Raw genomic sequence first — 14,805 nt, 5'->3', positions numbered from 1 at the left:
ATATTAATTAATAATAATATAGTTTCTCATCTCTCTTATTACTTTAATTAATCCGTGTACGTCTGATTAGCTTTTTCTTGTTTTCCTCTTTCTCATTTTTATAAAAAAGGCAAGAATAGTGTAGATACGAGATTATTTAAGCGTATAAGGCTGCCTCAATTCGACGCGAGTAGTAGTACATATAACTATATGTATATTATATAATTAATATAATAGCTACTATAAAATATTATGGCCAAGGTGATTTAATATCTGAAAACTTGTACTGCACTCGTTAACTCTGAAGGAGTAGCTGCTACGGCTAGACGTGGATATGCAAGGGTTTGTTTCATGATTTTCTCTTTTCCTTTTTTTTTCAAATTTACAAGATAGAGTGTGAGGGTGAAAGGGGGATAGGCGATAGTAGCGGAGAATGACACTTGGTGTAATGAGTGAGTGAGTGCATAAATGACGAATGAGCAAATTGTTTGAAAACTCTTCAATGGACATAAAAAATAGTCATTGTCATGGCGAAGCTCCTATAGGTTAACATTAAAAGAGACGACCTTATAGCTTCCGGTTACGTCGGTGTTCGCATCGGCTTGATCTTTTTACACATAAACAGTCTCCGCAATTAGTGTTACAATTAGCGTGTGCCGTTGCCGTACGGGGAAAAAAAAGAAGAGAACAAAATATATCGTATATTTTGATAATGCGCGAGGCATTCGTCTTGGGAATTATTCATTAGTTTAAAATAACGTACTGACAATATACCTTTTACTATTGGCAGACGTGCGTGCTATTGCGGTGTTTTTTTTTCCTTCGCCTTTACCACTTTCCTTTTTGGTAGTACAACGCTGAGTTTATTAGCGTGAAACATTGGAATTCCGATTGATCGATCGGATATACCATGAGCAGTAACCAATTTGCGAGCCGGTTTGCAAAAGATTTTCTTTTCTCATTTTGATGGACGAAAAGATTCTTTTTGCTCGATCTTAAATATATTATATTTCAAAAATCAAAGTGACGAACTACACGGATATGCGAATTTTTATTTTTTCAACATTTTATAACGGTCGTTGGATTTAAGATTCGTTCGTTCGTTCTTTTTTTTTTTTTTTTGTAAAATTTTAATTATCACCTTCGTGCCATTTTTCATCGAACTATACCATGAAAAGGGAGATGCAACTTGGCATTCGTCGCTTTAATGAAGGTAATTTAATGGGCGTGAATAGATTTATCTGAATGACAGTGAGAAAAATTGTCAAGGAAACGGCGTGTGTACTTTCTCATTCTCTCTTGACAGTTTCTTCGTTTTTCTAAACTAGACAAAGCCATGATCGTTAATGGCAAACTACGCTGAATTACCAGATACAAATCAAACCGGCCGACTGGATTTAAGTAACCGAAATGTCGGGCGCAGCAATATATAAAAATATGAATGTGTCTCCGAATGGCGGCGCATGCTAAAACCTCTTAAAAATCTATTTGCATCATATCGTCTTAAGTGTCACACTGTATATTTTGCACGCCTCTTTAAAATCCTTTATTCCACTAGCCGTTATTTTATCTCTCGTTTTACCTGTGCCACTCCCAGTGTCCCTTAGTTTTATTGGTATTTTATAATTATCGTAATTAATAGTAGTTTAATTAATAATATATAATAATAACAATGGGGTCGTTGCCGATCCTTATATTTTACAAGTACGCGTCCATCTTTCTCTTCTTGCTTATGTTAACTGCCTTCATGTTTTTTTTTTCTTTTTCATTCAAATAAATTCTCAGTAGCAATTCCTCCACCTTCATATACAGACCAACATTCCTCTTCCATCATCCCTTCCCACCCTTTTCTTTTCCATATTTCAAAATTACCGCCGGAAACTTCTGGGCACAGTACTGCTTCGCTTGTCTAGTTATGCAACCGATGCTGCTAAAAAGCACTTTTGTTTAACTAAAATACGTTTTCTCTCGTTGTTAAGACACGAAAACATTATCAATGGTCTGTACTTATGATCGACGGTACGAGATACGACAGTGACATAATTTGTTTTTTCATTCGCGCTACCCTCACGTGACCTTCAATTTCAAAAGAGCTTCCGGACCTCACGAGAGTTCAATATTTCGGGAAAAGAAAAAAAAATCCCTGTTCGAGTAAAACGCCGTCATTTCTTTTCGTTTTAATCACTTGTAACCTCCCTGATCGTATATTGTCGGACATTTAATTATTTTCTCTGTCGTGCACGCCCACATTAATCATATCGTGCATATTACGTATGTATGACGGATCGTAAGTGATAAACAATGCTATGAAAGAATGTGTACTCCGTAGTACAGAAAAAAAAAATGAAAGGCCCGATCCCTGAAATTACAAGATAAACGTGAATTTTCTTGTAAATTTGTTTTTAATGACAATAAAATAAGAAACAGTACAATAATAATTCAATAATTATAAACTGTCGTGTAACACTATCTAGTTGGTTGAACACGTTACGTTCATTATTTCACCGTTCTGTTCTTCCAAGACCTGATAGTTTCCCACCAATTTGATAATAATTAGTAATAATAATTATAATAATATTAATAATATTCACTTAGCGTTAACTTCATACTCCCACTCCTTTATCCCATTATTTATCATTTTTCTCTGTCTCGTTTATCTCGCGTACCTCTCAAGAACAAAAATATCGCTTTCGCTTTATTGACAAAATTCTGTCAGCTTATCTCTCCTTCCCTATTTCTCCGGCTCTTTCTCGCATCACTTAGTTCTTTTTTTTTTATTTCTTATTATTCCTCTATCATTATCATATATATTAATAACCTCCCAATCCACGAAACGTGTACCGTTCTCGAAAACGGAATGGGCCCCATATCTCTCGTTCTAGGAAAGACCGTGCGCTCTTGAATCATCGTCAATTTTTCTTTTCACCGTTGCGATCAAAAGTGGTTTTTATTTCAGGTTTTCATATATATTCTTCATATATAATATATATATATAATTCGCATATATCTCTGTGTGTTCATCTCATCCTTAAATACAAATTCACGCGCGCGTTAATGCGCTCACGAAGCTTCAGGACGTTTATGCATGTAACTTGTATGACATTAGCGTGCGCGCGTGTAAAATATGTATTTTTATTAATTGCATTCATCTTCCATTCATCATGCATTTTTTTAAATGTTTCAATTTTTTTTGTGTACGTGTGTGCGCGCGTGTGTGTGTCTTCTTAGTGTATATAAACGCGGGCGTCTTGTATTCATATTATGTATGTAAACCGTTTTCATTTTATCTAATGCTTTTGAGAGTAGGTCATCGTGGGTAGTCTGATTCGTGTTTTGGCTTCAATTTTTTTTCTCTCGTTCGCCTGTTCCGTCACGTAATCATAGTGTTTGCCGCTCGATCAGAAGTCAACATTGAGCAAACTTACTCGACCACCTTCAGCACCTTACCGATGGCAATTGTTTTATCTGTAAAAAGAAAATCGATTGGTTAGAGCTGAAGATAAAAGGAGACGTATCGATAAGAGAAACGTAAGACAAGATAACACTGTTTCACTGGCTAATTAAATCCTTTGAGTAAAGGGGACTTAAATGCTGTAGGCAGTTTGATGGACGAAATACTTCTTTGCGTGCTGTACGAAGGTACTGACTGATTATAGGTACAATATGAATATGAGCTGAAGAAATTCGGCAAACGCATAAGTAAATAGTTCATGATGACATTCGCTGAACGCATATATGGAATTCTGATAGTACTTAAAGGGGTTAAAGAAGTGGTGATGACAGGAAAATTTGTATTGCTGTTACTGATCGGTAAGTGTAAGTAACTGTATTCTAGAAATGGCTCGATCAATTGTAATTGCTGATTACTCACTTTCGTCCCTGAGAGTGAACCGTCCCATCTGCGGAAACAATTTGAAGCGTTCAAGGCAAATGACTCCTGCACATTCGATTCTCATGATCGCCACTTGATCCTGTTTGACGAACCTTGGTCGCGTCCGACTTTTGTCACCAGTTTTCTTGTCCACAAGACATATTAGTGCTTTAACGGTGACCTCCTCGGCGGCGCAGTGAATGTGCATCACCGCACTGTAACCCGCGCAAATGATACTCTTGTGTTCGAGGATAACGACTTGCGCGTCGAAGACTTTGCCGGTCTTGATGGGATTGTTGCTGTCGCATAGAACAAAACCAGGACTTACGTCCTCTTCCTCAATGCCTTTCAGCTTGATTTTTACATTTTCACCAGGTCCGACCGATGTCACTTCCTCGTCGTCCGACCACAGTTGATCGACGGTTACTGCCGTCTGTAAAAATATATATCAGAGGACATGTATATTTAATGCTTGTCAAATTTTTATATACACTTACCCTGTTGGGCATGACGAGTAATGATTGACTCTTCTTGGCTTCTCCAGCCTCGACCTTCCCCATGACTACCGTTCCCATATCCTTATATTTATCGACAATCGGCATAATGAACGGACCATTACTTTTACGATTGAGAGATGGCAACGAATCGATGAAAGGTATGAATGGAGGACCCTTGTACCAGGTGCAAAGATGTTCAGGGATCGCATCCTTCAAGCCAATACCCAACTGTCCGGAAACTGGCATAAACGTAAGGTCTTTTGCTGGGTTGAATCCTAACTTACGGAGATACGGTAATATTTTATCTCTAAAAGATTGAATGGAACAACATAATTGAGATTATTGGAGCAATGTAAGGTACTGAATTTGTTTTTATTCTAATCAACTCACCTGCATTCGTTGTACCTTCCTTCGTCCCATTCCACGGTTGGATCATCCATCTTATTAACTAATACGACCAAATGTTTAACGCCCGCCGTTTTCGCAAGCATCGCGTGCTCTCTCGTTTGGCCGCCTCTATCAAAACCCGTTTCGAATTCTCCCTTTCGCGCTGAGATGACCAAAACCGCAAGATCAGCCTGCGCCGCTCCACCAATCATATTCGGTACGAAACTCTTATGTCCCGGTGCATCCAAAATTGTGAAGTGTTTTCTATCTGTCTCGAAGTACGCCCGTCCAACTTCCACAGTCTTTCCCTTTTCTCGTTCCTCTTGATTGGTGTCGAGAGCCCAACTCAGATACCACGTTTCTCTGCTCCTCTCCTTCGCTTCTCTTTCATATTTTTCTAGTGTTCTTTTGTCCACCATCCCCGTAAGAGCCATGATTTGGCCACCAATGGTTGACTTTCCGGCATCTACAAATAAAGTCCTATGTGAATTACGTGGATGCTTTTACTACTGAGATCTTATAAATAAAGTAATCGACTTTTTACGTCTAATAGTTTATAATTAAAAGAGCCATTTTTATAAGAGGAAAAATTAAAAAAAAAGGATGATTACAACGTCAGACAGTCACTGGCCTTGTTCTTCATTTTTTGTTCTATCAGTTCAATTCTGTTCGGCTACTGATTTAACGGGGCTTGTAAAGGTATGAAGGTGAGCAACCAGTTCGTACCGGATTGAACTGGTTTGTCCTCTATCCGATCTCTGAGGATCAGTCTAGTAGGGCGTGGAAGTTTTGAAGACGTTTTCACAGCTGAAGCGCGTTTACGATAATTATATTATCACATGCTTCATTATGCATTATGACATTTAACACGCTTCAGTTTTTTATTTAAATCGAGAGGATATACGTGTCCGACTTTCATGCATAATACTATGATCGTAGCAGGAATTTTTCATATGAACATATGTCAATATTTTTAACCTGCTAGTGTCAACAATTGTATCAGGTTTATACAGTAGAAGCGTTGCATTTTTGTTGCTGTCTTTTAACTTACCTACGTGACCAATGAAAACAACGTTAACGTGCTCCTTTTTGCTCTTAGTGTCTTCCGTCACTTTAACTACCTTCTTTTTGGGCACCTTAACAACTGCTTCCTCATCTTCGTCATTGTCAGCCTGCAATAACAATTTATGTGTTAAATAATAAGACCTACTTATCTAATACCTTTAATGAATTTTACTGTAAATATTGTTTAAACTTTTTTCACCTCTTCATTTTCAGGAGTTAGAAGGGGATCACCATCAACAGCCGCTTCTTCCCACGAATCTGCTGGCTGATGTTCAGGACTGACGTTTGATGGATCAGTATTTATTGCAGGAGGTGGTGGTGGTGCCCCTCCTCCGGCAGGTGGCTCCTCAACTCGACTGCCCACAGGATCAGGAGGAACTGCCGGGGCACTGGCTCCTAATAGAACAAATAAGATATATAGTTCACGAACAATTCCTAAACATTTTATGTATCGTAAATGAATCAGATAAAATTAAGGTTATGTTCATATACATAGTACGAATTGTTCTTGCATTCAAGACACACATATAAATTGTACTAATTCAGAAAATCTCATAACAAAACAATTAGTTATGACCTATTAAAAAGCAAAGGAAATACTAAAATGTTCTCATTATTTTTAACATACATTTTTATGAAACGAAGTTATTCAGGTTTGAAAAGAACAAAGAATATCAAAACATATTGTACTCCAAATCATTTTTTGTATCGAGTCCCATAAAAAAGAGAGAATACTGAGTCCAAATAAAAACCTGAGGTAAACAATGTATTAAGAATATTAATAAACTACATAGTACAAATCAACAAGAGGATACGACGATTATCAAAGGCCTCCAGAAAATTCGACATCTGTAAAAGTTTCACGTGTCTTTTCGCGCCTACCCCACCGGCTGTGTTCAATCGTGATTTCATTATCGGGAAAAAAAGTAGGTGCCTTATCCCGCAAGCAGCAATAATCTTCATTGACCCAGAGACACCTTAGAAAGAATGCAAGACAATAAGGTGGCCCAAAGAAATCATCAAAGAAAGAGTAAAGCGATCGGAGCAGATTATAGGAGAGCGGCTATGGTAACGGTGCGATTTCGCGAAAGTACTAACAAAGTGGGGGAAAACCGGTGTGAACTCGCGAAAAGCGGAGGGTAGCACAGTATCAGGCGCTTTTCATGCAGTAAACGTTGACGTCCACCAGGAAGCAATGACGATAACTGATAATGGTTTCAGAATTTCTAGAAAGACGTCGAGAGACACTCCGAAACGTGTTTTGGAGCAATGCTCAGATTGATTACAGTACACACAGAAGAACCTGGAGGTTATATACAGAAGCTGGCGAAGTCAACATAATCGGCTAGGGGTTCATAATTTTTTTCTAAGACTGACCGTGATGGGGTGTTTCTGGTGGTACGGGGGTGGTTGCGGTATTTACGGCTGCCGTGGCAGCCGCGGCGCTGGGGCTGTCGCCAGCAGAACTGTTCTGCGGCGACGAGTTTATGCAGAACGAAGGCACAAATTCCGCTGCGTTAACGTTGAGGGTTGAAAATTTACTCTCAAGGGACTTGTCCTGAATTGATGCGGCGGTAGTGGCAGCTATGATCTCTCCGCTGTCCGCCTGTTGTTCCCACGAGTCCGGTGCTACGCTGTTCGCCATATTTATCACTGTTTCGGCACACCCAGACAGTACTTCTACACGGTATAACACACGAAGCGTACGGGAACACTTGCAGGATCGTGAACTAATCGCGAGAACGATTGGGACGGGCTTAAAAAAATAATTACTCGCGGTATTTCTCTGTGCACTACACACGCATATCGCTTGTCCGCGTGCGGCCCCCGTGGTCTGTTTCTCTGCTGCGCTAAACCGGAACTGCACGAGTCAACAGAAATACTGCTTACGTGCCCTTCCACTCACGCACGCATTGCCCCCTTCAACAATCGGTCCCCGCGAAATCTCAATTTTCAATACCCAAAACGGTAGTTCCTTTTTCTTATGATAACGATCAATTACCATGAATTCTTTTATTTGTAATCCTAAAGATTAAAGTTTGTCACGCTATTTTAAAATCTTTACATTCATTTCTACATTTTGGAAACGTCGACAATTTTCTCAGAATTAGACTGCGCTAGTCAAACCTAATTAAATCAAGGCGCTTTTGGATTTTTGAAAGTCTTTTTTATAGTTTTTCAAAGTCTTTTTTTATTCTACTTTAATATTACTGGATATTACTCTCTTGGGAGATTACGATCGACTACTGAGAATTTGAAAATGTAAAATTAAAGTCGGAGGTGAGGACGTTTTGAAAATCAACCCTAAGACAGACGTGGTTTTTAGAAATTAGGTTTATTATGTAAAGATTATTTTGTCCAGGAGGGACTATGGAGGAAATACATCCAATATTAGAAAGTATTGTATGTCTAGTAGTACGAGTAAACTACGCGATACAATAAATTTAAGTGTGGCCTATAAATCCTAGGAAAAATTATGTACAATTTAGTATCAGCCACAAAAAATCCGGTTTTCTCTATAATCTTCTATGGCCGTATTATCATTCTTCTCTAATAGTTCATTACGTCAATCTTACTAGCTTCAGTATTGGTATACTTTTCGCATGAAATTCATTGTTCTACTGCAGCATGATATATTTTCTCTAATTTTATATATATAGTACGTTTATTCTGACGGATAGTGTCCTGGATAACGTAGTACCAAAATAAGTTCGCAGAAAAAGCACTGGGTTATTTGATCTATCATAGCACTGTCGGAATGATTATTAGGTTCATTCTGTCGAATAGATCAAAAGTTATTTAATTTTCATTAATGTAAATAAGTTTAATATCGCCTAATTACATAGACGTCTTATCGAAGAAGTTTAAGCTCATTGCAATACATAGTGACACGTTGTTATACAGTATGTACAGCAGGATGAATGCAAAATACTTGGTTAGGTTATGTTCTACCGGCAAGGCTACTTTTTATAGACCATGTAGATTTTATTCAAATAGGAATATTTTGAAATTGTATGAACGTGGAATGTTTCAAGACATGTTCCCTGACACAAGTGCGTAAGTGAGCATGAACATATTTAGTTTCTTTGCTGTCACGATTGTTGAGTCTTAATTACCTCTTTTGCTCTTATTGCACTATAATTTATTTTGGAAGGTTCGATTCAATGCATTTTTATTTTCAGTCAGGAGATTGTTGATCTTCTGAATAAGTCACCACAATGTGTTTATGCTGGATTTGATCCTACTGCAGAAAGTCTACATGTTGGAAATTTGTTAGTTCTGATGAATCTTTTACATTGGCAACGGTCTGGACATCAAGTAATTGCTTTAATAGGTGGGGCAACTGGACTTATAGGAGATCCTAGCCATCGCTTATCAGAACGTGTTGAAATGAACAAGTTGTTAGTGGAAGACAATGTTAGAAGTATTATGAATAACATACAAACACTGTTTGAAAATCATAAAAAGTTTCTATGGAACGATAAACAAGGCAAATTGAAACCAGTGATATTGGTAAATAATATAAAATGGTATTCAAATTTGAACGTGATTGACTTTGTGAGAACTGTGGGAAAATGGTTCAGACTGGGTTCAATGCTAAGTCGATCATCTGTTCAGTCCCGGTTGAACTCCGATACTGGAATGAGTTTTACAGAATTTACTTATCAAGTATTTCAAGCTTATGATTGGTTACATTTACTAAAGAACTATGATTGTCGCTTTCAAATTGGTGGTAATGATCAAATGGGAAATATAAACTCTGGCCATGATCTAATATTTAGATCAACCCATGAGAAAGTTTATGGCCTCACCCTACCACTTATTACTACTGAAGGAGGTCAGAAATTTGGGAAATCTAGTGGAAATGCTGTATGGCTCTCCAAACATAAATCCTCAAGTTTCCAGCTTTATCAATTCTTTATACGAAGTAAGGATGCTGATGTGGAACAATTACTGAAGTTCTTTACATTCTTGAGTCTTGGCGAAATTAAGGATCTTATGCAAAAACATGTAGAACATCCTGAAAAACGCGAAGCGCAAAGAATTCTTGCGGAACAAGTAACTTTGCTTGTGCATGGAGGTCTGTATTCATTACTGCGCACTAACATAGTTGTTTATACAAATCACTTTAGATATATACGAATCTTTTTTGTGTGTATTTCTTCAGAGGATGGCCTCGAGGCGGCACGACGTACCACAGCTGTTCTCTATGACAATTCCATTGAATCATTGGCAAAGATGACCGCAAATGATTTAATTCAAGTCTTTGATGGAGCACCTGTAATAGAAATTCTACCAGAACCTGGAATTACAGCTTATGATCTTGCAATTAAAGCAAAATGTTTCAAAACTGATAAAGATGCTATGAGAATTATGGCGGCTGGTGGTTTCTCCATAAATCAACAAAAAATTACCAATATAAGCGAAGTCATCACTCCTGGTATACACGTATTACCAAATAACTTAACACTGATTCGTGTTGGAAAGAAGAACTATCACATAGTAAAATGGCTGGCATAGTTAGTATGTATATCAATTTTATTTAAATACATAGAATGACTAAAATGATACCCAGCACTTCGACTGACTGAAGTTTTTGGTGTGTTGCAATGAGATTTCTGAATCTTTACACTTTAAATAATTCCCTGATATAGGGAAGTAAAATAGAAATATAATATTTGTACGAATCCCATGTACAGAAAGTTATGAAATTAACTCAATTTCTCATAGTACAAATGTTCCGCATGGTTCATCGACACATGTTTGTAAATAGAAAATAAGTACATTGCCAATGAAAAATATAAAAATACAGACTTGTCTGTAAAGTATATGTTAAATTATAATCTGTTACCATTTTCTGCTTAAAAATGCATTTTTTCAAAGATGCAACTGTTGCATCTAAACTAAATGCATTATAGTTTAAACTTAAAAGGAGAAAAAAGATGCCCAAAGGGTTGGTTTTCATCACCGAATTCAGGGCATCTCCAATGTTAAAAGAATTGTATCAATACTGTCTTTTAGCAAAGGAAAATCTTGTTTTGTTTGTTCCATAATTGCCTTCAATTCAAAATTCATGATCCGTTGTTTCTGCAGCTCTTCGTTTAATGCAGATTCTGACTTAAAAAGGATTTTATAACGACCATCTCTTACACTTTCAAGCATTTTAATTTTATGCTGTTTCCGTATGAGAGATTCTAGATTCTGTAAAATTAAGATACATGTTACTCTCGAATTTGAATTCATATTCTGGCATGTTAATTCCCATCGCACTTTTGACAGAGAAGTGTAACTTTAATACTAATTAATTATTAATGTCGTAACTATGAATTATTTCTTAAGAAATATGTAGTGCATTTCCGCTCATATTTGGATAGACCGTTGGACCTAATTACAGGTGGGACGATTTCTTTCAAGAATTAATGTGCTTTCCCTCTTAGGGAATAAATTCTGCACTTACCTGATGCTTTATCAGTTCAGCTTCCATGATTTGCTTATCTATATCAGGAATGACATCTTCTATTTCTCGTAATGTATTTTGACCCTCGTTTAATTTCTCCAGCATTTCTTTTTGTTGTTTCTCCACTACCGATACTTTATTCTCTATTTGTTTCAATTCCTAAAACAATTGATTAGTAGTAATTATTATTAACGATTCAATAGTTTTTGGTACCTTTGTAAGTTTCTTGATCTTTAAGCTTTGATCATCCAGTCGTTTTCTGAAGATTATTTTTTGGTATTGTTGACTCTTAGGATTTCTTTTTTGTTTAGCCATCACCCCGTCAACTATTACGTCTCTTCTAGCTACACAGAATTCCATATCTTGGACCAATTTCTCTTGGACTTTTTTCAAATGCAATAGTCGTATTTCCATTTTGTGAATTTCACTCTTCATCACTGCTACATCTCCGCCGGCTGCTCGTTCGTTTTTCAAACGTTTAATGGTCTCACATGCCAGGTTTACCTAATTAAGATTTTTTTTTCATTTAAATTAGTTCATTGTTGCGAAAAAAAAGTTCTAACACTGTTCCTCACCTTTTTCTCCCAAGAAAGGCTCTCACGTTGCAACGCATTCAATTGGTCTTTTAACATGATCTTCTCATTCTCCAAATCTTTAAGTTGATTTTGTAATCTGATAATATCCATCTCGGCATCCTGAAGGGACTTCATGTATTCATTTTTGATCAAGCAATTCTTATCCTCCAATTCATTTTTTAATTCTTTCTGCGAAGCCAACCTATTGTTAATTTGCAATAATTTTTGCTGAAACAAATTTATTGTTCTATTCATGTTCGCTTCTTCTTTTTTTTCCTTCTCTAATTCGTGCTCAAGTTTTAAGTTCTTTTGCTCCATAATTGTTATTTGTTTATTCAATAAATTAATCTCTTGCAATTGCATATTCCTCTGCTGGCTGAGCGTGACAATGTAACCTTCCTGCCTGAGCCAGTAATTTTGAGATTTCTGATTTTTTTGTTCAATCTCATCTATGTTTTTTTCCAATGTCATTATTTTTACATCCAGCGGACTGATCTCTTCTCCGCCAGTTGTTGCTAGAGCCTAAAAAAATAGAAAGGCGTTTAAAAAATGAATAAAAGGACTTGGACTGAATAGCTTTAATAAAATTCATCAGTTTCTGGCGACCTCTTCTATTTTCTTGTTCAATAAAGCAATCGTCCTTTGTTTTTTGGTAATTATGACTTCACATTTCCTTATCTCTGCTGTCATCTTATCAATCTCCTTTTCACTAGCAAGGGTGTCCTTAGCAATTTCGTCCAGGTCAATTTTTGTGTTTGCAATTATCGTATTGAGCCTCTCCGTTTCTAACGTGGTTTTAGCATAAGCATTTTCCGCTTGCACTACCAGCAATTCCTGTTCTCTTATTCCTTCCTTGGCGTCGCGCAACAATTTATTCAAATGTCGCGCCGCTTTGTTATTAATAATCTTTTCCTCGAGTTTTGCAATAATTTCATCCTCGATCATGACCTTTTGACTAGCTAATTTATCCAGGTCCTTGTCAATAAGCTTCTCCTCATTCACGTATTGCTGATATTTCTAAAGTAGATGATTTTTCAGTAAGAAATAAGTTGTCAATGTTAAATTAGCAAGTGAAACAAGAATAATTGCCAACTTTCAATGATTAATATCAGTTCATTCCTTTAGTTGAAGCTTTTTACGTTATATCATACAACAATTAATAGTTATCAAAATAAGTTACATACCACTTCCCCAGCAGCAAGCTCTGCCTGTGATTGCTCCACAAGTCTGGTCGTTCTTATGAGTTGTGACTCTAAATTATTGAGCTTATCCTTTTCTATAGAAATTGTCTTGACCAGATGTTGTACGTCTTCTTCGACTCGTGACTGTAACAACGTGAGCCTTTCATTGTTTTCCATTTCCTTGCCAGTGTCTTTCTTGAGTTTTTCTATCTGTGCTTGTAGAGTATAGAAGGATTCTCGTATCTTTCTAAAAGACAAAAGATATAAATAACTAAAGAGTATTACACTGCCCTCCCCAATGAGAAATTACAATTGATTAAAAAAATTATCCAAAAGTATTTTTTGAATTATCATTCATACCGTCTCTCTTCATTTAACTCTTGATTAACTCGATCCCTTTGACCAATACTAATTATCACACTGTTCCAAGTTGCAAACAAATTCTTGTGTTCTCTTTGCACAGCCTCCAGATCAGCATTGGCATCCGAAATAACTTGTTTGGCTGCCATCTTCTCTTTCTCCTTCAATTGCAATTGCTCGTCAAGACTTTTAATCTCGTTCTCGACCTTCCAGACTTCTTGCATCAATTTGAACAGTATATAATCCTCTCGCTGCTTTTCGTGAATAAGTTCACGTTGTATAATCGCATCCTTCTCTGACATTCTCTGACAGATTATCAAATTGTTAGCCAATTCCTGTTCCCACTCAGCAAATTGCTTTTCGAGCGACGCGAGACTCTCAATTTCGCCAAGTAATTTTTCCTCGCTTGTCTTTTCCTCTCGCAATTTCTCACTCGTTTCCTTGTGCGACTCCTTTGCCTTCTTTAATTCTTCTTCCCTCTCCTCGCGCAGTTTTATTATTTCAAACAGAGTCTTTTCATACTTCTCAATTGCTGCTTCCTGACTCGCAATTTCTTGCTGTGCATTGTACAGTGTCAGTCCCTTGGTCTCACGATTTTTTTCCTCTAACTTGAAAGTGGCTTCCTGGAATATATATCATTATTGTTGTATTTAATACTTTAACATATTTTCTATATTTATAACATATATCAATATTCAATTTTATGATCTAACTATCTTGTATGTAAAAATATACATACGAGTTCGAGTATCTCTTGATTAAGTTTGTCATTGACACGCGTGAGGTGTGCCTTGAGCGCATCTTGAAATCTTTTCATCAATGGATCATCCGGATCAAGGATCACTGGTATATTTTGCGACAATGGTTTATTTTCTTTTGAATTATCCTTGTCTTCCATTTTATCTGTGTGCTCAGGTGAATCCTTTGAAAATCTTGGCCGGTATGACGATTGCACCGAACTTGTAGATTGAGGATTTCTTTCTCCTTTGTCGCACATGATGCTAGTTGATAAGAATTCAATGATGCACACTTATACCACCCTGATAATATTATTAAAATTTTTAATAATCATATTTGTTCTCCATATGCTTGTGGTCTGACAAACAAGGCTCAGTGACATAAAATAGAATTTGAAAGTAAAGTTTGATCGATACACATTATAACCGTTGCTATGGTGACATAATCCTTCCTTAGATTTCTAACAGATTATAGATTTGCTTTATGTATACTTATTTATAAATAGGTATACCTATGTTACATTGCTATATTCAATTAATGAATTAATCCAATGGTTCTATTGTTGCTCTAGTAAATTCTCCTTATGGCAGTTGAATACTTGCAGTTTAAATATCAAAAAACATTGCATGCTGTTATCTAACAAAACTCAAGAGTTCTACAACTAATTTTTATTTAATATAATAATTTATTTGTA

The 14,805-nt window shown here is 36.6% G+C and overlaps 3 protein-coding genes across 4 annotated transcripts; 1 reads left to right on the top strand and 2 right to left on the bottom strand.

The window, feature by feature from the left end:
- Positions 1 to 1,057: 1,057 nt before the first annotated feature.
- On the bottom strand, positions 1,058 to 7,668 carry LOC107267839 (eukaryotic peptide chain release factor GTP-binding subunit ERF3A). Of its 2 annotated transcripts, none has more exons than XM_015739990.2 (7): positions 7,177 to 7,668; positions 5,999 to 6,195; positions 5,786 to 5,906; positions 4,738 to 5,200; positions 4,348 to 4,654; positions 3,851 to 4,283; positions 1,058 to 3,444 (listed from the first exon to the last, which is right to left on the bottom strand). In XM_015739990.2, the coding sequence occupies exons 1-7, from the start codon at positions 7,442 to 7,444 to the stop codon at positions 3,401 to 3,403; spliced, it is 1,833 nt and encodes a 610-aa protein (XP_015595476.1). In that variant the 5' UTR covers positions 7,445 to 7,668; the 3' UTR covers positions 1,058 to 3,400. The 2 variants fall into 2 exon arrangements, with proteins under 2 accessions (XP_015595476.1, XP_015595477.1); XM_015739991.2 differs by having other exon boundaries at positions 7,342 to 7,668.
- A 572-nt stretch (positions 7,669 to 8,240) lies between these two features.
- LOC107267905 (tyrosine--tRNA ligase, mitochondrial) lies at positions 8,241 to 10,637 on the top strand. The gene is made up of 3 exons (XM_015740099.2): positions 8,241 to 8,856; positions 8,982 to 9,880; positions 9,968 to 10,637. The coding sequence occupies exons 1-3, from the start codon at positions 8,705 to 8,707 to the stop codon at positions 10,318 to 10,320; spliced, it is 1,404 nt and encodes a 467-aa protein (XP_015595585.1). The 5' UTR covers positions 8,241 to 8,704; the 3' UTR covers positions 10,321 to 10,637.
- A 32-nt stretch (positions 10,638 to 10,669) lies between these two features.
- On the bottom strand, positions 10,670 to 14,744 carry LOC107267904 (coiled-coil domain-containing protein 40). Its single transcript, XM_015740098.2, has 8 exons — positions 14,113 to 14,744; positions 13,374 to 13,996; positions 13,017 to 13,260; positions 12,439 to 12,849; positions 11,833 to 12,354; positions 11,471 to 11,761; positions 11,258 to 11,416; positions 10,670 to 11,001 (listed from the first exon to the last, which is right to left on the bottom strand). The coding sequence occupies exons 1-8, from the start codon at positions 14,368 to 14,370 to the stop codon at positions 10,774 to 10,776; spliced, it is 2,736 nt and encodes a 911-aa protein (XP_015595584.1). The 5' UTR covers positions 14,371 to 14,744; the 3' UTR covers positions 10,670 to 10,773.
- Between the last annotated feature and the right edge of the window lie 61 nt (positions 14,745 to 14,805).

The sequence above is a fragment of the Cephus cinctus genome, unplaced genomic scaffold, assembly GCF_000341935.2.
Source record: "Cephus cinctus unplaced genomic scaffold, Ccin1 Ccin1_scaffold0457, whole genome shotgun sequence".
NCBI classification, from domain to species: Eukaryota; Metazoa; Arthropoda; class Insecta; order Hymenoptera; family Cephidae; genus Cephus; species Cephus cinctus.
Note: the sequence above shows the minus strand (reverse complement) of the source record. Positions and strands in the feature narration are given on the sequence as shown.